The 23,921-nt window shown below is 37.3% G+C and overlaps 4 protein-coding genes and 1 long non-coding RNA gene across 8 annotated transcripts in view; 4 read left to right on the forward strand and 1 right to left on the reverse strand.

The window, feature by feature from the left end:
* LOC107753938 (prefoldin subunit 3-like) overlaps positions 1-2,522 on the forward strand; it is a 5,646-nt gene extending 3,124 nt beyond the window's left edge. Inside the window, exon 6 of the mRNA XM_016570223.1 lies at positions 1,732-2,522. Within this exon, the coding sequence (XP_016425709.1) occupies positions 1,732-1,808 (77 nt within the window). The 3' untranslated portion in view covers positions 1,809-2,522. The remainder of the gene's footprint in view (positions 1-1,731) is intronic.
* Positions 2,523-3,999: 1,477 nt separating this feature from the next.
* LOC107753937 (ras-related protein Rab-39B-like) lies at positions 4,000-7,520 on the reverse strand. Its single transcript, XM_016570222.1, has 4 exons — positions 7,299-7,520; positions 7,124-7,202; positions 6,179-6,405; positions 4,000-4,684 (listed from the first exon to the last, which is right to left on the reverse strand). Exons 3-4 carry the CDS (start codon positions 6,391-6,393, stop codon positions 4,258-4,260), a joined length of 642 nt encoding a protein of 213 aa, XP_016425708.1. The 5' UTR covers positions 6,394-6,405; positions 7,124-7,202; positions 7,299-7,520; the 3' UTR covers positions 4,000-4,257.
* LOC107753940 (uncharacterized) lies at positions 4,594-5,176 on the forward strand. Its single transcript, XR_001641521.1, has 2 exons — positions 4,594-4,675; positions 4,916-5,176. It is a non-coding gene; the product is annotated as an uncharacterized LOC107753940 (long non-coding RNA).
* Positions 7,521-8,727: 1,207 nt separating the features above from the next.
* On the forward strand, positions 8,728-16,517 carry LOC107753986 (ras-related protein Rab-38-like). Its single transcript, XM_016570282.1, has 3 exons — positions 8,728-9,310; positions 14,487-14,767; positions 14,873-16,517. Exons 1-3 carry the CDS (start codon positions 9,118-9,120, stop codon positions 15,071-15,073), a joined length of 675 nt encoding a protein of 224 aa, XP_016425768.1. The 5' UTR covers positions 8,728-9,117; the 3' UTR covers positions 15,074-16,517.
* A 3,901-nt stretch (positions 16,518-20,418) lies between these two features.
* Positions 20,419-23,921, forward strand: part of LOC107753942 (phosphatidylinositol-binding clathrin assembly protein-like) — a 57,808-nt gene continuing 54,305 nt past the window's right edge. For all 4 annotated transcript variants that reach the window (XM_016570227.1, XM_016570229.1, XM_016570230.1 and 1 more), the window contains exon 1: positions 20,419-21,509. In XM_016570227.1, the coding sequence (XP_016425713.1) occupies positions 21,380-21,509 (130 nt within the window). In that variant the 5' untranslated portion in view covers positions 20,419-21,379. The remainder of the gene's footprint in view (positions 21,510-23,921) is intronic.

A 23,921-nucleotide genomic window follows, 5' to 3' on the forward strand; every position in this document is an offset into this window, starting at 1 on the left:
GCTGTTTGTCATGGTGGATCGATTTGATCCATGATCGACATTAAGGGCTGCTTAAGATTAAGCGTCCACAAATTAGTTAGATTGTGTGAACTTACATTGTCGTTTATGGAACTGCTTTAGCCCCGATTGATTTGTTAGGTTATTTCAAGTCAGATTTTGGACTTTAATCCCCGCTTTTCCTCAGGTCTCTGTAGTGGTGTTGTGATGCGTCATATTCATGCAGCAGCAACGGTGATGAGAGAGCGCGCTTGAGAAACAGTTTTTCACGAGGAGAAATCAATCTACATATAAAATATTGGTCACAGATTATTGGTCACTTTCTAAACAATAAAAGTGTAGCTATCCACTAGTAATTATATATAAATAAATCGTTTTTTACCGATGCAAATATGTTAGAAACGATGTATCGCGATACAAATGCCAACTTGTATCTGATGCACACTTTTTAAACCGATGCATCGCATCGTTAACTTTTTTTGCCGATGCACCGAGCATGTCCGAAATTTTATTTTATATATATATATAATTAATTAATTAATTTATTTTTTTATTTTTTATTGTTTTGTGAAATTAAATAATTGTCTTTGTTGAAAATTGTTATGACAAACAAGAGTTTGTCAAATATATACACTACCATTCAAAAGTTTGGGGCTGGCAAGATTTTTTAATGTTTTTAGAAAAGCCTCTTGTACTTACCAAAGCTGCATTTATGTGAGTGGAAAAAATACAGTGAAACAGTAGTTTTGAGAAATATTATTACAATTTTAGTGTTTTTATTGTAATATATTTTAAAATATAATTTATTGCTATGATGTCAAAGCTGACTTTTCAGCAGCCATTGCTCAGGTTCAGTGTCACATGATCTGGTGCGATTTGGTGCTCAAAATCATTTCCAATTATCATCAATGTTGAAAACAGTTGTGCTGCTTAATATAATATTTTTGTGGAAACATGATTTTATTTTTTTAAGATTCTTTGATGAATAGAAAGTTCAAAAGAACAGCACTGATTTGAAATTAATTGACATTTTTGTAGCATTATAAATGTCTTTTTGTCACTTTTGCTGAAATAAACATGTCCTTGCTGAATAATATTAATCTCTTAAAACAATCTTACTGACCCCAAACTTTTGAACGGAAATATAATGCATCTAAAAGAGATTAAACTGGTCAGCATTTAAATTTTTTGCAGTATTTGATGTGTAGAGCTGTGGAGAGCATATTTGAGACATTACCTTTTGTTGCTTGTTATTGACTGTGTATTAATGAATCAGTTTTAGATTTAGCATTGAGGCCAGTTGTGAGAGAGATGGAGTTACGCACCGGCTCCAACACCAGCACCATTTTGGTGGAAAAGTGCAGATATGTACTGTATGTATCAATATACATAATCAATAAGTGAATCATGTGGAACAAGTGCAATAAGGATCAATAAGTGAATCATGTGGAACATTCCTCATCAAAATTCATATCACATTCTCTGCCTTGGCAAACTGTCGTGTATTTTAATGGTTAGTCAGACATTTGTATGACATCTGTAGATTTCTTTCAAGGAAGAACTCCTTGGTTAAATCAGATACAGGCCATAAGTGCCACCTGTTCTCACCACCTGTTAGAATCTAGTAGTGAAAGATTTCTTGAAGACATCTAAGTGTAACATGTTCTTTCTAGCCTCAGTGTAAGGAAATACTTGCCAACTTTTTCAGATCCACCTTAACCACTACTCTCACAGATATGGCACGTGTTTACAATTGGGATGTCAAGAGAAGGAGCAAAGACAACCTCCTCAAATCTGCAGAGCGGTCCTAGAAGAGGAGGCCTAGTTTGGTCCCACCCCACCTGAATTCCTTTCCCATCAGAAAATTCACCCCATGTATCTGTTTGCACCAACACCAACTGTTACCTATTGATTTATTACTTTTTAAAGTATTTTTTCAAGTAAAAAGGTGAAAAACATCAAACAAAAGTAATAATGGTAGTTTTCTTTTTTTATGATGAATTATTAGCTGTTTCAGAGGGGGCCTCTCCACAGGGTCAACACATTTGTCTTCCTCTGTGCTCTTTTTCCTCTCATTTGTTGTTTGGGAAACATCTGAAATTTCAGTTCTGTTCAAGCAAAACTGTTTAAACTACTATTATTGGCCTCAAATTTCTTTCTGTGGAATTTTTCTTGCCAAATCTTGGTAAGATCATTGTCAATGCAGCGTGCAGCATATCAGGGGAACATCCTGTGTCATTTATCAGCCTCCTTTCTCCTTTACTTCCCTTTTCTTCACTCTTCCTTATCTAATGTCAGTTTTTTCATCTCTTGTCCTTCATCTGTACTTATTTGTCACATTGTAGCCATTAAACACTGAACAAGGAACTCATAATGAAGCAATTTGGGAAAAGGCACAAAATCGATGAGATGGTCTGTGTTTTTAATCTGCGTAGCTTTTTATAATTCCTCGTCTGATTGAGGTTCTGGCAGTGAGTGAGATGAATAAGCTTTGATGAATCCAACTAATTAAATATGTGCCTGCAGTTCCATCCATTTCTTTCGATCTTTGACAATCACTTGTGCACTACTGAAACTAATGTTGTCTTGATCTTCTATTGCCTTTCAATTATATTCTTTTGGAGCAGCACAACTGCTGTACTGATAATATCATCATTGAACTGTAAAACGACCCTCAATTCCAACAGGTCAAGGGTGGAATGTTAATCAAGTTATAATATTCAACCAGAACATTTTTAACATGTTACTTTAATCTGTAGTACGTTTCATGTTCCCTTGATAAAGAGGTACAGAGTGTCTCAAATTCACTGAAACTGAATCAGTAGTGTTTGTACAGCCAGTCCTTGCAAATCCACATCAGCCACAAAAAGCTTATAGAGCGAGCAAGTGGTCAACCAATCCAAAATCCTCGGGTTCTTTCCTGAGACCCTGTCTCAGCCATGTTTTAAAAGGCTTCATGCTATCCAATAATGTGAAAGGTTAACTACTCAGCCAGTTGTGCACTGTTATGGACTGTATCGACACATCTTCTCCGATTTAATTTGAGAAAGCGGCTATGGATATATTTCGTAGGGGTGAGAGTGAAAGTGAAGAGCAAGTCATTTCAAAAAGTAAAGATGTTATAGATGAATAAAGTAAGGATTAAATACATGGCGATACAAGCTCTATAGATACAGATGTCTTATGTGAATGTGTACAAGGTCAATGGCCCTCACTGGGCAGTTAGAAACCCTATAGGAAGAGCTTGCTTTTTCACATTAGATAGTACAATCGCAGGCTGTAACACTCAGAAACAGTCTTTGGGATAAAAGGTGTAAAAGATGTACATAAGTACAACAGATTAAGGTTTCTTTGTAATTCTGGTGAGCACCAGAGGCCTCTTGTGGCAATGTGTGATAAGTGAAATGTTAATATTTGTAAAATAATGCATACATTTATTAATCCATCTGGGGTTCATGGATGTGCTTTCAGTAGTCCCTTATGAATCTTTGCATTAGATCATAAAAATGAACCTCCTTGGTGATATGATGGATTATCATACCATGTGTCATGCCTATCTCACACCATTTCAATTACAATTGAAAATCTTTTTTCAATTTTTTGTTCATATGGGAATCATTACAGATCATGTGTTTTTCCAGTCTTGGAATTCTTCATGTAGTATATTGCAGTATATCTCCTTCCCTTTGTCTTTCATTTTACTAAAAATAATCAGACACACCTTCAGCAATCAAAATTCTGACATTTTTGAGTCAACAGAAATGTGTATCCCAGCGTTGAAGTCAGCAAGTAAAACTTGTGTTAGTCCGTTATCTCTCTCATGATACAACCAATAGAAGATACTTGGAACAAGCTTATTCCCGATATTGGAGACGTCCAAAGCCAGAACATCTTTATTTGGGAAGTCAAACTTTTGTGGCTCAATAGAATGAATGACAGATTCATTCTACAGAATGTGCAGATATAGTTTTGACTGGCCTTTCAGCAGGAGTTCTGCAATAGTTTTTTTTTTTTACTAAGCTTTTATTCTTATCAGTTCAATTTGGCTATTTACAAGATTGTGTGATTAGGAAAATGAGCAAAGTAGTATAGAAAAGTGAAGCAATATGGTATGGTGGGACTCGTTTAGGCAATCAGCAGGCAGGAAAGGGGTGATGTCATAATCAGGGAGTTGAAGACTGACCCTGTGATTGGAGGAAGCATTTCTTTTGTGCACCAGCGCCCAAATGTTTGATAGGTACCAGGGTGGCGATTACAGACTCAACAGAAACACCGCCGATCGCCCTTTGTCACTTCTTCTGACGAATGCACCACGTTTGGTACGAATCCACTCTTCACTCCCTCCCAACCCTCCTGGATGGTAATCTCCCCACTCTTCACCAGCTCGAATATATCCCGTGTTAGCTCTGTAAAAGCCCTCTCCACGTTTATGGCGTCGCGTGCTGAAGTCTCCACGTAGCGCATGCCGTACGCAGCCGCTAGCTTCTCGGCCTCTTGCCGGCTCACCTGACGCTGTGGTTCCAGATCACATTTGTGACCGACCAGCAAGAAGACAATGCTGTGGGGCTGCACGTGGCTGCGTGCCTCCTCTAGCCACTCGTGAACGTTCTGGAAGGAGCGACGGTTGGTTATATCGAAGAGCAGCAGACCTCCCACTGAGTTACGATAATAGGCTCTGGTAATAGACCTGAAGAAGGCATAAAAAAAAAAGAAATAATGTTCCTGAATTTGAATTGACAGTATACAGAATGCAATATTGCAATTCAATTTTGAATGTGAGAAAGTAGCATTTATGTCGGCATGAAATTTATTTTCTAAATGAATGTTATTGAACTGATTGTGAACGATACATCCATGTATATGTGTAAATTTTTTTAAAAATTTTTAATCAAATTGTCATAACTCGATCTTTCAACAGATTTGTTGGACATGTGCTGGACTTGTCCATCATTTTGTCAGCATTAAACTCACAACTTTCCTAGAATTGACTGCAAGTTCAGATCTGCCTCCATCCAATCAACAACAGATGGATTTAACAAAGACCATGTCCTAATTTTTATTTATTTTTTTCAATAATTTCACTTGGATATACATTACATTCTAGAAGAAAAAATCTGTCACTCCTTGCGTTACATTGTAACTTTAAAATGAATTGAAATAAACTAATTTTAACTAGAAATGCAAATATTATGATGGCTTCGTAAAGCCTTGTCTGACAAGAAATAAATAAATAAAAGACTTTTACAGCTGATGATAGATAGATAGTATATTTGATAGTGTTGAGAAAAAAAGTGATCAAATTATGTGTTTATCAAAAATGCAGTGTGGATGTACAACAGAATCTGTCCTGTAAAACTAGTAAGGCATTTGTGTGTACAGGAAAGGAGAAAACAGGAAATGTAAAACTGCAACAGGAGGCAGAGATGAAAACAAGGTAGACGAAAAATGTCTAAAAAGGCATCAGAGTGAGACTGTAAAAAAGGTCTGAGCTTGTGTAGGTGTACTGCTGGGAACGCACTGAGCTGTGAAGGATGCCTAAGGGCCTCTGGAGTTACTGACATCACTTTTAAGTCAGACATTTGTGACATTGTAGATGGCAGTGCTTCACCAATATTTCTGTTTCCTGTAAGAGTTCTGCAGAATCTTTTGTTGGTAAAGAGACCTTTGAGCTGCTTTCATTAGTAAATAAATATAGACAGTACATCTGAATCAACTAGGGTGAAAAAAATCAGTGAATCAGTGACGTGTGAATCAGTCTGTCATCAAGTCTGGGAGAAATACATCAGCATGGGTACCATGGAAACACCAATCACGTGGATGGATAAGGACTCCTGATCAGATAAGCTTGATGATTTAACTTAATAAGGTGGAGGTTTCTTCACCTAAGCAACTATTTTACACTGTACAATCAATAGTTAATTATGTAAAATAATGTGCCAATCAGCATAAAAATCTTTCTGAGCTAATAAACAGTGATATTATTTACATAGACATACATCTTTATAGAATTGGGGGTCTATAAGATTTACATTTTTTGAGGTAAACCACTTAAACAACTCTATATGAAATGTATTCATCCACCCTATGAACAATCAATACATTATTGGACAGTCATTTACAGTGATACAGAATCATGAGAAAGGTCTAATGTAACATAATCCAAGATAAAGATTTACAATACCTGAAGCGTTCCTGTCCTGCTGTGTCCCAAATCTGCAGTTTAATGCGTTTCCCAGGTTCGATCTCCACCAGGCGGGAGAAAAAATCCACCCCTACCGTCGGGTCTGACACCTGTGCGAAGCGGCCTTCTGTGAAACGTCTAATTAAACACGATTTTCCAACAGTGGAGTCCCCAATAACAATCAGTCGAAATTGGTAAAGCCAAATTGCCTCCATGTTTACTCAGGTCTGTCAAAGCAAAAAGAGAAGTGAATTAGATGCTGCCATGATTTCCAACAGAAAAAAAGACATTCATTATTTTATTCACCCATATTTTATGTCAGCCTGCTTTAAGAGTTTACTAAAAGGAGAAAATAGAGCAAATTTCTCTTTAAAATGTTTGTAACCTTATGAGGATATGTTGTGGTTATCTCTGCCCTTGCTTTCTGTGGGAAGGTAGTTGAGGCACAAAATAATCCTTTCAGAGTTTGATTTTAAGGCCTGCATCAGTTATGATTGTTCATCCATCACTAAAGTTCAGCTTAAGATTTGAAATTTTTGTAAAATATAGCAAATATATATAGCCAATTCTATATAATGGCCATAGTATTTTAGGATGAACTCAATGCTGTTTTTCCATAATGGAAGAATATACATAATTTGTTTTAATGCAATATATGTTTATAAGTTCTTAGTCAAGTGCAGGTTACTGAATGCAATCACTCAGTTAACATGTTAGCAGTTAACAGTTAACATGACCTACTGACAGTATGTGATGCCTGTTAGATTACTGAGATTTCACTGAGGCTCGCCTGATAGCTGGACAGTAGCTGGCTATCGTTGGCCTTGTCATAATAACGATTAGCCTATATGTTCTATACCATATAAAACAGACAACTGTTAAACAAGCGTTGTCTTTGTATAGAAGCATCTGTGTAAAGGATTCCTTATTCGGTGCTCTACTTACGTTTTTTGTTTGGTCGGTTCAAAGCTACCAAACGGCAGATTCCATAATCTTTAAAGGATTGAAGCCTCTTTAGAAACCGCTGGATGAAATGACGGACATAAACTATTCACGTAACATAGCGAATAATAAACAAAACATTCGTCTCTACATAAAAAAAAAAAAAACAGATGCAAACCAAACTGTGCCGTGTAGGCGGTCTATTTTGCTTAGATGTTGCTAAAGATGAGTCGGCGTGTTGTTGAAATGATCCCTGCCTGGATCAAAGTCGCGTAAAAGTCAAAGATGATTTACATCTGTCATGTTTTGATTCACGCTTGGAAGATGGAGAAATGTTTGGATGTTTTGTGCTGATGAAATGGAAGCGACAGCAGAAGCATCATATAGCCTGACTCATCCCGCATCAGCACCAGTACCACAATCCTCCTAATAGCAGCCACGGGAAAATGCGTACCATAGCCCAGGGGCGCCTTCGGATAGCCTAACCAGAGGCCCCTGGGCTACAGCATTACGGAAGGCCCCCCTACCCTAGATATATATTTATATATATATATATTTTTTTAAACTTTTTTTTTTTAGCTTCCTGACAATTATTTATGTTGAATTTAGAATTTTTCTTGTTGACATGCCAGATAAAATTTACAACACTGTTCTGCTTAAAATATGAATATAAGTGAATACGCAAATTGACTCTTTGCCAGTATAACATAAAGTAAACACTACTTTATTACAGGCATTATACGGAGGTAATATGAAAAAGTGGTTGTTAACTGAGTTTTTATTTTGAAACATGCCATGCTCGCGTTTAATTAATTAAATCATAGCATAAAGTAGCCTACACAGAATTATAGCGCTCGTGCTAGGCTTCTTTCACTAGCGCATTGTGCATTCCACTCACAGTAAATTGATTAAACAATTCAACTATACAAGCAGGGCGTCGCTGAAAATGAGTGTGTGAGTTTGTTTACAGAATGCTTGTCACTGCTGCAAATTCCCATATACACAAATAATTATTCGAAAAATATCATTTGCTGCCAGTAGCCAAGTGCAGGCCCCTGCGTTATGCACCCCTGCCATATCCCCCATAGACATTCAACATTTTAATGCCTACTTTCCTTGACTCACTTATGTTGTTTTATACATCATTTTATGATTATCTCTTGGAACATATAGATTTTTTAAACTTTCATTTTTATAGCCTGTATTTTTAAGTAGATCGATATAGGGTTTGAATTAGCCTAAACTTCCTAGATTTGATTGTTTAACCACATCCTTGCTTTTAATTGAAAAGAAAACTGTCCCACTTTTCCTGTTGATCTATACAACTTCTAAAAAAAACATCTAAAACGAGTCTTTCAGTATTACATTGAAATGATTTTAAATATTGTTTTGATAAATTTGCATTTAGGGCGGTTGAAACATCACAAAAAGTAAGCTAAGCCTATCTACTCCGTTTTGAGTCTACTATCTTCCTTTAGGTTTAATTCACTGATAACGTTTAAATGTCTTTCTTGTGCGCCATCTATTTCAAGTTTTACGAGCAGAAGAACCAGATGACCAGTATGACGGGAAATGTAGTTTATAGGTGATTCTCGATAGCCTACTAAACGCTGGACCAAAGTCTTCTCATAGTACTAAAGTTTAGTTAGGCACACTGTGATGGGCTTCTTGAACAGATCAGCAATACTGGATATTTGGCTTGAAAGACTCGACACTCCGCACGTACGCTACGAAAAGTTGTCGACAGGCAAATAAAGTGCGAAACTTCTCACCTCTCGAAGAAACGCTTTTTAGACAGCTGTAAGGCGCGCGTCCTTCAGCGAAACGCAGTGAATTTTTTGTTTGTTTGTTTATAATTTTACGATCTACAAAAACCTAGATGTGGAGAGTTAGAGTACTCCGACCAACACGACTTTAATTTTACGTAAATAATAATAATAAAAAAGCTTTCTTTCTTTTGGACAAAAATTGTCATGTAGCTAGTTTAGACCGCTGAAATGCAGCAGGAGCGGCTACTCAAAGTCCTTGTCATTGGAGATTTGGGTGTGGGGAAGACTTCCATCATAAAGCGATATGTGCATCAGGTTTTTTCTCAACATTACCGCGCGACTATCGGTGTTGATTTTGCTCTAAAAGTCCTGAATTGGGATCACCAGACAGTTATTCGACTGCAGATGTGGGACATTGCAGGTCAGTTACTGAAGTTATGTATAGTTCTTTGTCTTTGCCTGCAGTGTTAATGATTGTCACTATACTTTATCTAAAAAGTCAATAGGCCTGTGTAAATAAATGAGCATATAGTTGAGAGGAGCCTTCAAGCGATATGGCATGCCATACCGCGTCAAAAACTATTCTACACAACATTTTCTGATTGTTGTATAGGCTACTTATATTATCCATGCCATTTTGGACCTCAAACTCAAACTAAAAGATCATGCCCGTGTTATCTGTCAGCTATACATTTATACATAAAAGGCAGCTATTTCAGTCAGTTAAGTGTAATTGCTTGTCTTAAATATAAAAGCAAAGTAAAAATCTGCAGTGATTAGTTCATTGTAGAATTTAATAATACACTTTGACTTTATATGTACAGATGAAGAAAATTGAGCAAAACTCACAAAATACAGTAGAAATTAAGTTTTGTGACACGTTAAATTGATGGAACCAAAACTGTTTAGATAAAAAGATGAATTTTTTTTCACAGTGTTTACAAAAAGAATATGATGTCAAAGAAGTTTCAGCCCTTTAACATTCAGTTTCCAAGCACTCTTTTATTGACCATTCACAGTGAAAATGCACCACATAATACTTATTCAGACAGTATACAGAAAGACAGAAAGAGATAAATAACATTACTAGAGTAATGCTTTAACACTTGGCTTGAACAATGTCAATACATACAGTACATAACATGCCTTGTTTGAGATTTTCCTGCTCTCAGCTGGAGTATGTGACCTCACAGTATGAATCCCTCTCTGTGTTTATACTCAGAATAAACTGAAGCACAGGGTCAGGAATGTGTGTCTCATGTTTATATTCACTGGTCTCGTGCTTGTATTGGTCTCATGTGAAGGTCCTCACATCACCTACTGGTGGAAAACACTAAAAACACTTTACCTCACTCTCAGGCACACAAAGTCACACCAGCTCCAGGACAAAACATTCCCACAGTACATTTAATTCAACATGGCTGACAGATTGGAAAACTCAGTCATGTTTACATAACTCTAAAAACTAGAGATATGTTTTTTTTAGGTTAAAGATAACAAAAATAATGTTAAATTCACAAAAACTGATAAAATTTAAATAAATGTTTCTGTCAGCATAGTTATTGACTGTAAAATTGAAAGAGTATCTGGATGAGTGCATGACAGTCATCCCTAATTGAACACAGCAGTTTTATGACCTCACACAAGACCTCATACAAATCAAACTTCAAGGTACTCCACTGTGAACCCTGAATATTAGCTGTGAAAATCTCATTGGCCTCAGTTCGCCTTCATTTTTAACATGATAATGCATTAATACAGCTTAGGTACATTTAATATCTTCCTCAAAAGAATGGTTCTCATTGTAAAGCCTTGCCAATCCATTCATGTTCACAATCTTTTTCTATGTGGTGCTATGAAATCAGGATTAAAATGTATGTAACTTCAATGATGCAAGAGTTGGAAACAATGTGATGCTGTAGGTAAACATTGGAGCTAGTGCACTGTGGATTGTGTCATAAAGAAATGTAAAAGTTCCCAGACTATAGCTACAAAGAACCTTTATTGACATAATATTGTATGATTCGATTCTGTTCCATTCAATTCGATTCAAGATATATTCAGTTAAGCAGACATAATAAACATGTTGTTTATGATTACAGTTTGTGTTTGTAATTATTACAGTATAGGGATGTATGTATGATATGTAGGGATAATATATGTATACTGCTGAAAATTTGTGTAGAAAAATACTATACCGTCATCACATCACTATAGGCATCCCACCAGCATGATTGGGCACAGTTAGTTAACTGTTTCCAATTGTGAACAGGCCAAATTGTGAACCGTGTTCAAATGGAAATGCATCTGTCTGCTCTGACAGATTTTATAAAAAAAGAAAAAAAAAAGAAATTAAAACTTAAACCCATAAATTAATATTTGCTGAAAATATACTCACCCTCAGGCCATCCAAGATGTAGATGGGGTTGTCTCTTCATAGGAACAGATTTTGCTCACCAATGGATCCTCTGTAGTGAACGGATGCCTTCAGAAAGCAAGTTCAAACAGCTGATAAAAACATCACAAGAATACACAAGTAATCCACACAGCTCCAGTCCATCAATTAACATTTTTTAATTTCAAAATGTTCCTTCGGACCTCTATGCATAATTTTGCTTTCTCCAGTGAAAAAAACATCTTGTCTAAATCAAGAGAAAAATGTGCACTTATCAAGCACCATATATACCGTTACAAGTGAAAATAGTTCTAAATAAATATGTCGGTGGATTTGTTGAGAGGACAACAGGGGATAGACTTTTTTACTAGAGGATAATAGACTTGTATTTTTGCCAGAAGCGGCAGTTTAAAGTTAAAACGCCTTGATAAATGAGTTTCTTACAAACATGCCGTTTTTCACTTTACAAGACATTAATTAATGGACTGGAGTCTTGTGGATTATTGTGATGTTTTTATCAGCTGTTTGAACGCTCATTATGACGGCATCCTTTTACTGCAGCGTATCCATTAATGAGCAAGTGATGTAATGCTAAAATGCAACATTCATCTACATCAGGGTTCCTCAAATCTTGCCCACCCTTACGAAAAAGAAGTTTATTCAAGTGTGCTATTAGTATTAAAAGTACTAAGGTGACTTGACTTGACTATTAAAAAGATTTGAAGTTGTGTGTCCACATTATGTATAAACCCTGTTACCATCATAAATCCCCTTTATTAAAAGGATGTGCAATGAACAACTGAGGCATGGTTTCATTATGTTCAAATGAAGGCTGAAGATGCTCTATGATTTTGAGAGGTAATTGCAAATCGTTTGGAACAACATGGGGGTGAGCTGCACGGTCTAATGATAGAGAGAGAGAGAGCATATCTAACGCCTGAAGAAGTGCTGTATTTCCAGTCTTAGGCAATAATTGTAGGTCTGAGAGCATCCTCAGCGAATGTGTATCGATCGCTTCACAGGTATGGTTTAGTTGTTGCGGGGCAAACATGAGTAGGGGAGCGATGAGGATATTTGCTCCTTCGACACTCCAGCAGAAGGATGCGATAGTGTCACGGCGCGTTGTCGTTAATGATCAAAGGGAATTCCGTAAAAGTGCTTTGGACAGCAAACTGTTACCGGCTTTCGTGCCAACCGAAAGGTTAACGACTGTCGGGACCAAATCACCTTTGAAAAAACCGGGAAGAGAGGCGATGCAAGATGTTTTCCTGAAATCAAGTTTGAGCAGATATTTTGGTAAGTAGTACACTTGATGGGGGAATTATGTCAGAAAGCATTCATCAAAAGTAAACTACAATTTGTAAAAATAAAATGAAATGGATTTAAATAGATGTTTTGCTGTTTTCCAAGCATGATACAGCCCAGCGGTAAAGTCTCCATAATGCCGTGGATGAAGACAGAATTGCTTCTTTTTATTTTTCCATTGATTTCAGGTGGGACACTGCCTTGGATCCTCTTACTTATAAAATATTGTTCAAATGGTGTGTTTATTAGCCTACTGCCTTTTATTAGACAGCCAGCTGTCTTGCTCTCTATTTATGAATATTTAATAGTTAATTAGCCTAATAATTAGTGGTATCTTTGTTTTTTTTAAATAGTTGTAGCATGCTGTTTGTTTATTAACTGTGTATCTATTATAGGCCTAGCCTATCTATTATATAGAAGAAGTGTTAATTACTTAAGTGTTTTAGTAGATTTCAGGGTGGACATGAGAGTTAAAAAGACACAAAATAACATGAAAGACCAAACATTAAAATTGAAACATAAAATTAATTTCTCCATTATTACATCTCTAAAATAATAAAATTGTATTGTACAGTACTCTACAGTACTACACAGTACACAATGCGGGTAATAGCCTACAATATGTACAAAAGAAGATGGCCTTAGCCTTTTAAGGTATATTAATTAGATACTTTATTGTGATATGACTGGGCCGGTGGACATTTTTGTAGTTGCTTTTTTTTTGAAAATATACAACACAATATTCATTATCCAGAATAATACAATGTGCAATATAAAATACATTACAAAAACTGTGAGAGAGGCAAAGGTGGTTTCAATGCATTAGGTAGACTGTGATGCTTTGATTTGTCTAATAAATAAATTGCTAAATAAAACTAACAGCTTGTCTCTTCTCAATTTACCAGCCCAGAACTCTGAACTACCTGCAGTAATGGACAGTAACATGCTCACTGAATTTGCTTACCAACCTGGGCCATCGTACCTGAGTCTGATCCTGTTGGCTCTGACCGTGGGACTGTCCGGCAGTGTTTACCTCTGCGTGCTGCGGTACATTTGCACCGGCTGCTGCCAGCCTGTAGTTGTTGGACCTGAAGATGAGAGCATGTCAGGAGTGGTGTGATAGCAGCTTTTGTTTGAAAGAGTGTGTGTATGACTGTGCGATTGGTTTGTGTGCTAAAGCATCAGATATTCATGTAACAAAATATATACGAATTAATACCTAAATAGGGACATAGTAGTATACTTAAAGTATGATGTAAAGTTCACTTAAAGAAAACTTACGAGTATACTTGCAGTATAAAACTACTAAACTAGTAGTTTACTGAGACTATACTTCAAAGTGTACTAAAATGCTACAAGTATTTATTTAGTAAACTATCAGTATACCTATAAGTTCACTTTTAGTATAGTTGCAGTACAAACTAAACATTTTGATGTAAACTAGTTGTGTACTCAGTTTACTACTGTTATACTTAAAGTATACTTTTATATACTAGAAAGTGGGCCAATTTAGTCCCAAGGAGTATTGAAATAGTACACTTACAAGTATACTACTAATACACTGATATTTGTATACTTACTACATAAAGTATACTTAAAAATATACTTGAACTTTACTTAAGTATACTTACTAAAATAAACTTGAAGTATACTACTTTTTGGTAAGGGCAACCCTGATCAAACACACCTGACCAAGCCAATCAAGGTCTTCAGGATCACTAGGAAATCAAAGATAGGCGAGCTTCATCAGGGTGTGAGCTAAACTCTGCAGGGCAGCGGCCCTCCAGGACCGGATCTGAGGAACCCTGATCTACATCTTGATAATTTTTGGGTGAACTATTCCTTTAAATATCATACACAGAAACTATCTTAACACTCTTTTCTTATTTATTCTCAGGACAAGAGAGGTATGGCAACATGACACGTGTATACTACAGAGAGGCAGTAGGGGCGTTGGTGGTTTTTGACATGACCCGCTCCTCCACCTTCCAAGCTGTGTTGAAATGGAAAAAAGATCTTGATTCTAAAGTTGCCCATGGCAATGGGCGTCCCCTACCAGCTGTCCTGCTGGCCAACAAGTGTGACCAACAGAGATATGGTTTATGTTCCAAACTGCCCAAACTCGACAATTTCTCTAGGGATCATGGATTTGTGGGGTGGTATGAGACGTCTGCGAAGGTACTGATTATAGGTTATATATTTTATTATATTACCCTTGCTAGTGCCTAGGTGCCTGTTTGAAAAGACACTTCTATTAATATTATTCCTTTTTATTTTTAACAGGACAACACAAACATTGATGCAGCCATCATGTGTCTTGTAGAAAATATAATGGCCATTGACACGGAGGATGTTCCTGTTGAATCGGACCCTAGTGTACTGATCCTCCCTGCTTTTGATTATAACCTAAAAGAGCGCAGTGACTCTAGATGTTCTGTCTGCACAACATTCCAGTCCAGCAAAACCCCCCACAGTGAATTATAGAGTGAGATGATGAAAAGAACATAGAACAGAGTGGGAAAGAAAAATATAGAGAGAAAAAGAGAGAGAACGGTCGCACCCTTTGTTGGGCCTTCAGCTAGTGCTGAAGTAAGCCTTTGTGGGAAAGACTAGACCATGAAGTCTTAACACTTATATGCACTTACATTTACACATACCAAAAACAACAATGTCATCAATAAAACATGCAGCGTTTACACAGAGTTTTCTCTGATAAATACTTAATGCTATAGACTCACAACTATATAAGGCTCTTGAGGTTATACTGCAGCAGAGGAGCGGCGTGTGCACATTTGCCTCAACTTTGTGTCTGTTAAAGCCTCTGACTTTAAGTCTGCATCCTCAAAATGTGTGCATGCATTTGTGATTACATAGCGTAGGGGTGTGCTATTTTAAACACATTTTTCTACAACATGCTTGTACACTCAACCGATACTTGAGGCTCTAAAAACACAGTTAAGTAACTAGACCGTTGCTGCTTATCAAGCTGAGATAAATTTGGGATTTTAGGCAAGATGTAGACCATATATGGCAAGCCCATGTAAACCAACAACAACAGCAACTAGACAAAATACTGTCTGTAGTGCTTTCTTTAGAGATATGACTGCACACATCATTTCACGTTATGAAAGATGAAATTATTATTTATGTTGTATGCAAGGTTTATATCAGAGATCAAGGATGATGTAAGATCTTCAAATGATGAATTAAATTCAGAGTTAAGCAGTCATGTGCCAGCATACAAAATTAATTTAATTAGTGTGAATAATCAGCAGTGGATTCACGCAGTCAAGTGTGTGTGTGTGTGTGTGTGTGTGTGCACGTACGAGCATGAAAGCATTAGCATCAGACAAGTAATTGCGCTGAAGTGTCTCGGCAGACACTGTGGAGGCGCGTGCCTAGTGTTTAAATGTGTGACTGGATGTTTGAGTGTTTTTTATGTCATGACCCACACGCTTACTGTCTGCTCACAACAGTAATTGTTCCACTCTTTGTTTACCATGTATGTTTTGTCTGACTTGCAGAGGTTTTTCTTCAGCTCCTACCATCCATGCTTTGGTGCCCATAATTTATGGATCCCCACAGCTCTCTTACTAAATAGGCTTTTACTTTTTGACATATTTGAGGGAGTGTTTTGGACTGTGTAACTATCTGTATAATGTCACATCTCACAAAACAGTAATTATATGTACATTTTTTTCTCTCTGCTTGTTGGAATGCTTTAGTCCTCTTTGCCACATAACAGTCTGCCACATGGCGCGTGTCTAACAGTGACCTTTACTAAGCCTACTTTTTATTCAGCAGACATGATGTATAATTTTATGGCAATTTAAATCTGACAGTTAAATGTTTTCGCAAAAAAGAAATGGCCTTTTTTGTTACTCATTAACATATGTGTATGCAATGGCTTGAATAATGAAAAGCTTTAGACAACCTTTACTATGTGTTTTTCGTCATTTTTTCATGTCCCCAGCCTTGCTGTATTAGCATATATAAACATTTTGATATAATAATAAATAATACAGTAAATAAAAGGTATGTAATTATTTTATATATTTTAATTTCGCTTGACATAATATATTCAAATGCAGAAATGTTAATTCATGCGTTCATGACCTCAAGGTTAGATTATTGTAATGTCAAAATCAATCCTTTTCCTATTTAGCCCCCAAACTCTGGAATAATCTACTTAATATTGTTCGGGAGGCAGACACACTCTGTCAGTTTAAATCTAGATTAAAGACCCATCTCTTTCCAGCCCAGATGGTGGATCAGGATCTAGAGATGACCTCGACAGCCCTGAATGTCAGCGAAGACCAGAACAACTAGATGAGCCCCAGAGACAGATCCCCAGTGAAGACCTTGTCTCCTAGACGGCCACCGGGACAAGACCACAGGAACCAAATGAGTCCTCTGCTCAATGTGACTTTGCTGCAGCCTGGATTTGAACTATACACCTGTTTTTATACAGTCTATGATAAACACACACACACACACACACACACACGTGTGTGTGTGTGTGTATTAAATGTATTACAAAAGTTGAGCATTACTTAAAATCTCCGGGGGCATTTTAGGCAAATCATTTATGGATCAGCTGTCAAGAAAGAATCACAACGAGAATCCAAGTAAAGAGTGGCAACGCTATTTCCCACGAACGAGTCAACGCCACTTGCTCCCGCCCAATCAAACTCCAGCTCTTCGTTCACCTGATCAGAGCGAAGCCATTTTGTCCTGAACGGCTCCGCCAGCGCATTCTTCAGCAAACCGGAATAACGTAGAGCTGACAGTTCGAACCACAGACACAGCGTCAGACAGGGGTTCTACAGCTACACCACCCCATCATTCAGTCCCGAACAGCTCGACGTCTCTCGGTCTCACCATAGGCGGAACCGTGTCGAATTCGCGGACTAAGGGAGACTTTAAGCTGGACGGAAGGGAAGAGAACCAGGCATCCGGTTAGACGCGCTGGCTCACCGGGCTGGAGTCCAACTTGAGCCGGACACTTTCAGCTGTCCTCGTCGGGATGAGTGCTGGACTTGTTTTTAACCAGCCTGTAGTTGTTGGACCTGAAGATGAGAGCATGTCAGGAGTGGTGTGATAGCAGCTTTTGTTTGAAAGAGTGTGTGTATGACTGTGAGATTAGTTTGTGTGCTAAAGCACTCATGCTGGTCATCTTGAGAAGTTTAAGCAGACGTTAATTTTCAGGGGTTCGCAAGGCTGTATTTATGTAATGTGAAAGTAAACAAGGAAAATTGGCACAACGTTCAATTATTTCCTTTATTTTCAAACTAAAACAGCAATGTTTCATTTATAAATCTCTGAGAATCTCTGGTTGAGATGTTGCTGTTTTATTTGGAAAATAAAGGGAATAGTTGAACAGTTTACAATGTGTTTTCTGTTTTGGTCCTCCACCTGTTGAAGGTGTTTTGGATGTGCTTATTTTCTCCAGTATTACACATTGGTTGAGAAAAATCCCTGAATACAAATGTTTTTATGTTCCCATATTCCTTATGAAACACTTACCTATAAATCATTATTTTTAATTTATGTAACAGAGTTTAAAGCTCACCTTAAGAACATCAGAATGTTAAAAGTGTAAGACAGAATTTGTATAATAAATTGCTTGTCGCTTGTTAGTCACTTGAGATAAAAGCATCTGCCAAATGACTACTTGTAAATGTGAAATTCACAGCTCTAAAACCTGACTGTATGTTGGCAGTAAAAGCATTCATTTAGCATCTACGGAGTCAGGCATTTGACTATACAGATGACGCAAGTGTTGACTGAATGAGAGGGAGGAGTAAACCATTTCATCAGGATTTCCATGCTCTGTCAGTCAAGAGAACTCACTCACAAATCCTCTGCTTGCGTTTTTGTGACACAATCTGCAGTACCACACACTGTACTTTATATGAATGTATAAAGAGCTTTTGTAAAAACAAGATAAAATAATTATGAAGCAATTTCGAAACCAAATGTTTAAATTTTTTGGCCCACGTATTTTAATTATTTTTAATGATCTATACAGTGATCCAGAATCGTTTTTAGAATAAAAAAAATCCAGTGCAATTTTCTATTACAAGCAGAATTTGAACCACATTGTGTTATTTTCAAGTCAACATCTCTTGTTTATATAAGTAGGATGCTCCCTGAGGAAGTGATCAGTTGCAGAAACTGTTGCCAAGGGCTACAGCTGGATCTAGTTGCCATGGAAATAGTTGCATCTGTTTTCCTTTAGATGGGGCTGTCACATCAGCTGTTCAAATGGCCTAACTGCAAGTATCCAAAATATCTGCTGGACTGTTAATTTTGTAGATCAGTTTAATGTTTTGTGTTTTCCAGTGTCAAAAATATTAACGTTCATTGCAAATGAATTGTCTTTGTGCATATGAATACCACACAATGAATAGGTTCTTAGTAAATTTATAGTAATTTTGTTTTAATAGTAGTTTTGTCAGTGATGTAAAAACAGCTATTTAAAAAAACAGGTTTACTTACACAAATGTTTTGTCTTGTTAAGCATAACCTAAGAGCTTGCTCTGACATCTAGTTAGAGTGTCATCAGTTTTTAAAGTAGACTATATATAGCCATATGTGACACAAGTTCAAATGAGCTATTTACATGTTAGAATGAGACATGTTCTCATGCTCCTCCCAAATGAAGTCAAGGTTCGACACCATTGTGGTTTTGCTCTTTAAACCACTTCCTCATACAGAGAGGTGTGTTTAAATGTTGTACTTCCCTTCTGAAACATACTTTTGCTTACCTCATTTTTGACACACTGGGTTTTAATGCTTTAGAGAAGGTTACAGGTCATCAAATTAAATTCAGGGTTATGGGACATATGTTTTAACATTTCAATAATGCACTTGTTCACTGTAATACACTACATTCTAGTTTGTATAAATCTAATGTGGAAATAAAAAAATTCAAGCAAAATGTGAAATGTTTGTTTTGTGTAATACATCTATTGTGTCTTGTTATTTGATTGCATTTGTGTAATCTGTTATATCACAGTGTATTGTAATATATTTATAGTGTCTTTTTTTTAGTTAGTGTTTCATTAACAGATCAAATGGTATTTAGTGGTATTTTAAACCAAATTACATCTCACAGCTCTTAAGTGGGCATTAAACAGAAAACGACTCTGTTCATGCTGATGGACACTGTTTCTGATCTTCATTTTGCTTCAATTGGGTGTCATAATACGGTGAATAGTACAACACAGTCAGTCAGTCATTCACATGTGAATAGACAAGGGCAAAGGGATCTGAAAGCTTTGTTGTGCTTCTGAAACTGTTGGATGTCGTTTTCAGAGAGAAACGCAGACATAGTCACATAAAAAAGGTTGACTGAGTCATAAGCTTTTGAAGAGACATTCCGAACATATTTATAGGCTACTTCAAAAGATCAGAATGCAGAATGCAAATTTCAAACAACAACATTTTTACAGTTAATTGCAATATAGGCTATAAATTATTTAATACTAAAATTATACAGTAATACATAATTAACCTTTAAATTCCCTTACGTGATTAATAATAATTATTAATTTCGAAATCTGAATAATTTTGAATATTTATATAAATACAATGCATACTGTATAGTCTCACTGTCGGACCAATCTGACTGATTGATTTTGATCCATGCACAAAATATTAAATGCGGACCAAAAATGAACTATATTGTAATTAAATTACATTACTTTAAATGTACATAAAACATATCCTATGAAAACATTATGAAAGTAATTCATGAACACTTGTGATTCCAAACTGGCAATGCCAAAAAAATAAAATAAAAATAAAATAAAATAAATACACTTTCAGCTGTCCTCGTCGGGATGAGTGCTGGACTTGTTTTTAACAATATTTACCACTCTTTTTGAAGATTTTGTGTAATCTAGGCATAGCTTAGGCTCGCACAGGATTGTTTTTTTGTTAGTAGTGTCTAATATAAGAAAGCTGGAGCACTAATTCAAGTTCAGATGTGATTTAAGCTATCTACTCAGCTGGCTGGGCAGATAGTTTAGGTTGTCGATTAGATACGTCGCTTAAATAGCTTGGTTACATAATACTTTTGTTTTGTTACCGGTATAGTTACATTTTTGAGTTGATCCAGCTTTCTTTTTTCTCTTTGCCAAGTCTCTCATAGGGTTTGGTTTGTATGTCTATGCATATTTCTCGCAAGGAAACCTGTCGGAGTTGTTAGGTCTTGGTGCCATTATAATAGTAGGTTCATAAAGACAGGAAAAACCACAGAACAGATTTGCCTATCTAATCACAAGCTAGTCTGCGGTGCTTCCAAGATCCACTTTGTTTTCTTTTAGAAGGTCTGTGTTGGTGAGGCACAAGCTGGCTGACAGGTGATATTTTCTGCCTGAATCCTCTGAGCTGGCCTGACTGATAGCTATGACATTTTCCAACAGTTGTTTTTTATCTTCAGACTTCAATATTACAAGTATCTGCTCTTGGTGCCAACGCTGTATGAGTAATTTTAGCTAACAAAAGCTCAGATCGCCCCTCCATATTAGTTACGGCATATCTAGTTGTGATATTTTTACTAGTTAGGTCACGTTTTCCTTCCATTTTTGCTACAAGTGTGTGAATTAGTGCCAGTTGACTTGGTGGCTGGTTCGAAACGTATCAAACTCATCAGTTTGTATCGAGTGTATTTTTGTAAAATCGTCAACTCCTATACTTAGATCTTAGTGGAAAGACACACCTTTTGCAGCTAGACCAGGTCAAGTTTAGTGGTCATTTTTCGTAGCTCAGAGTTGAATAAAAATGTCAGGACAGTCCATCACAGATCGCATCGCAGCGGCCCAGCACAGCATGACTGGATCAGCCATCAGCAAAGCCGTCTGCAAGGCCACAACGCATGAAGTCAGTGGACCCAAAAAGAAACACCTCGATTGTGAGTATACCAAACAAAAATCTGTATTTTTACCTGTCTCTTCACAGGTACTCTTGAGTGATTTTTAAAAGCTCAAAGTCTTACCGCATCCCTGGCATGCAGTTCCACTAGCTTTGCACATCCTCAGCTGTCTGGACACCAGTGATGAATTGTAACGTGCTCATGATGGGAATGCTGATCTGTCTTTGGACACGGTCAGTTCGAGGAGCTGATGCCACTGTAATGTGGTAGACAGTCATTCATGGGATTTGTGGCTCATTTTATTTTACTATAATATATGTGTTATTTCAGCGGTGTTGTGGAGGTTGTTATCATGCAATCAACCTCGATCTATTAATATCTGCTTCATAATAAGCAGCCGCTCCGGCTTGAATCAGTGAAAGCAGCTGTCGGGGATTCTGATGCATTGTGTTTGAAGTCATGTGTTGTGTGTAATGTCTTCACGTCTTGTTTGATCCCTCTTTAGCAGTAATCGTCGAGACATGGTGGGAGCGGTGAAGGTCAATACAGGCGTGTGTGCAGTGAAGCATTGACTCAAATTGATTCTTTTGACAAAAGCAGAGTTAATGCAGAATGCAGCACATCAGTTTCATACTCGCATAGGCAGTGTCACAACATAGTTGAGAGAGAGTTTCCGAACGGATGGCCACTGAAGTATTTGCACAACTTGTATCTGATATACTGAACATAGATAAAAGCATCTAGATGCAAAATGCTCTTCGTCAAGTGATTTGCTATTAGACCTTTAACTGCGGGAGGCTGGCTGCTTCAGCTCCTGTCGTGCTGTAAAACCCCTGACTGACTTGCAGCCATGTAAATGATCTGAAGTCTGATTGGGTTGTTGTGTGTTTGTGTCTCTGATTCTTCAGCGTTTGCAGAACACAGCTTCATGTTTAGTCTGGATTTGTTTCCTGTGTCAGCCACCTGTTATGCGGCCTAGCAGCTAGAGTGTGTTGAGCAGCCAGCTTCGATGCTTCTGTTTTAATCTGGCAAAACTGCATTTATTTTTCGTAACTGTAACTCAACAACACAGAATTACTGAAGGTCATGTGTTACTCACTTCCTCTTTTTGCTCAAAGCAGAGAAGTATTATTATCCAGAAACATTACTTGCTTAAGCCGGTTCTTAGAATTGGGAAATTTCAGAAGCCTGACGTATGTTGTTTTGCTTTCGTGCAATACATCATAACTATGGATTAGGGATGCATTAGTAGCAGAGTATGTGAGCGTTGGCCTTAAAGTTCTGCATAATTAAGGGCGTGGCCACTTGAGTAACAGGTGGATTGCCGCTGCTGTCACCACCGTCAAGCTAGGTGGGTGTGGTTTCAGCAACCAGCTCCTGCCTCTTTGCCCATTTTCGATTATCTGGGAGTGACGCGCTGCCAAGATGGCGTTGGCCGGCTCCGCCTACTTTAGGCTTCAAAAACACTCTTCGGAAACCTACGGGTGACGACACGGACACTACGTCCATGTTTTTATACAGTCTATGGTATCAGCCAGATTTTTTTATATCATTACGTTCCTATTATTTATCATAGCTTAGAATAAGCTCCGTGTTTATCCATTGCTTTTCATTCTGGCAAAAGTAATCTGTCAGACTGGAAATTTAGATACCTGACAAAGAAGTTGATCTGGCGGTTTTTTTTCCTCTTTTGAAGGTTCTATCGTTTATTATTAAGTTTTGTCCAGCTTGCATTCACTTTCCTGTTCTGTGCAAACAGCAGTGAGATTTTTACTGAGTCAACAAACAGATTTTGCACTCTGACCTCTTCGGAAGCAGTGAGTGGGACACTTGAGCTTACTGTACTGAACTGAGATTTCTGCCACTCGGTCTTGCATTCTAACCAATAAACTAACTGGGGAACTGTTCCCAGACTGATTACACCGCTAATTACACTGTTTCTGATTTCCCAGTTTCCATTGACCATTTACAGGTCCTGTTGATCGATATTTCACACAAAAATGACAAAAGCTGTCTTAAATCAATAGTTTAATGTAAATTTGGGGCGTTAGGTTGCACTAGATTTCATCAGTCCACTGGGATACAGTGTTTAAAAAGAAATAACTAATAGCTTTGGCAAAGTTTGCAAGGTTTTTGACAGCTATTCAGGAGGTTTATTTCAAACTATTAGTAGGAAGTAAACAAAATATCCTTAAGCACAGCTGTATATTTTATTTTAGAGTTGCCCGCTCCTTAAAAACTTAAAGGGGTCATATGATGCGATTTCAATTTTTCCTTAAATCCGCCGGCCAACCGCTCACTTAAGCCAGCCGCCGCTCACTCAAGCCCGCCGGCCGTTCCTCACTCTAGCCCACCGGCCTCCGCTCACTCAAGCCCGCCATGTGTGACGCTGTGTGTTTCGTTGTGAAAGTGAAACTACTTTGTTTGGCCTTCCAAAAGAGGACACGACTA

Source organism: Sinocyclocheilus rhinocerous, unplaced genomic scaffold (assembly GCF_001515625.1).
Source record: "Sinocyclocheilus rhinocerous isolate Xijiao unplaced genomic scaffold, SAMN03320098_v1.1 scaffold831, whole genome shotgun sequence".
In the NCBI taxonomy this organism is placed as follows: Eukaryota; Metazoa; Chordata; class Actinopteri; order Cypriniformes; family Cyprinidae; genus Sinocyclocheilus; species Sinocyclocheilus rhinocerous.

What these genes read in the sequence shown, in the direction of transcription:
- LOC107753937 (XM_016570222.1), bottom strand. Translation starts at nt 6,393, where the DNA reads ATGGAGGCAATTTGGCTTTACCAATTTCGACTGATTGTTATTGGGGAC. An exon ending in GCAGGACAGGAACGCTTCAG is followed by an intron (nt 4,685 to 6,178) that starts GTATTGTAAATC and finishes TGCCTTCTTCAG; the next exon opens with GTCTATTACCAGAGCCTATT.
- LOC107753986 (XM_016570282.1), top strand. Translation starts at nt 9,118, where the DNA reads ATGCAGCAGGAGCGGCTACTCAAAGTCCTTGTCATTGGAGATTTGGGT. An exon ending in GCAGATGTGGGACATTGCAG is followed by an intron (nt 9,311 to 14,486) that starts GTCAGTTACTGA and finishes ATTTATTCTCAG; the next exon opens with GACAAGAGAGGTATGGCAAC. An exon ending in GGTATGAGACGTCTGCGAAG is followed by an intron (nt 14,768 to 14,872) that starts GTACTGATTATA and finishes TATTTTTAACAG; the next exon opens with GACAACACAAACATTGATGC.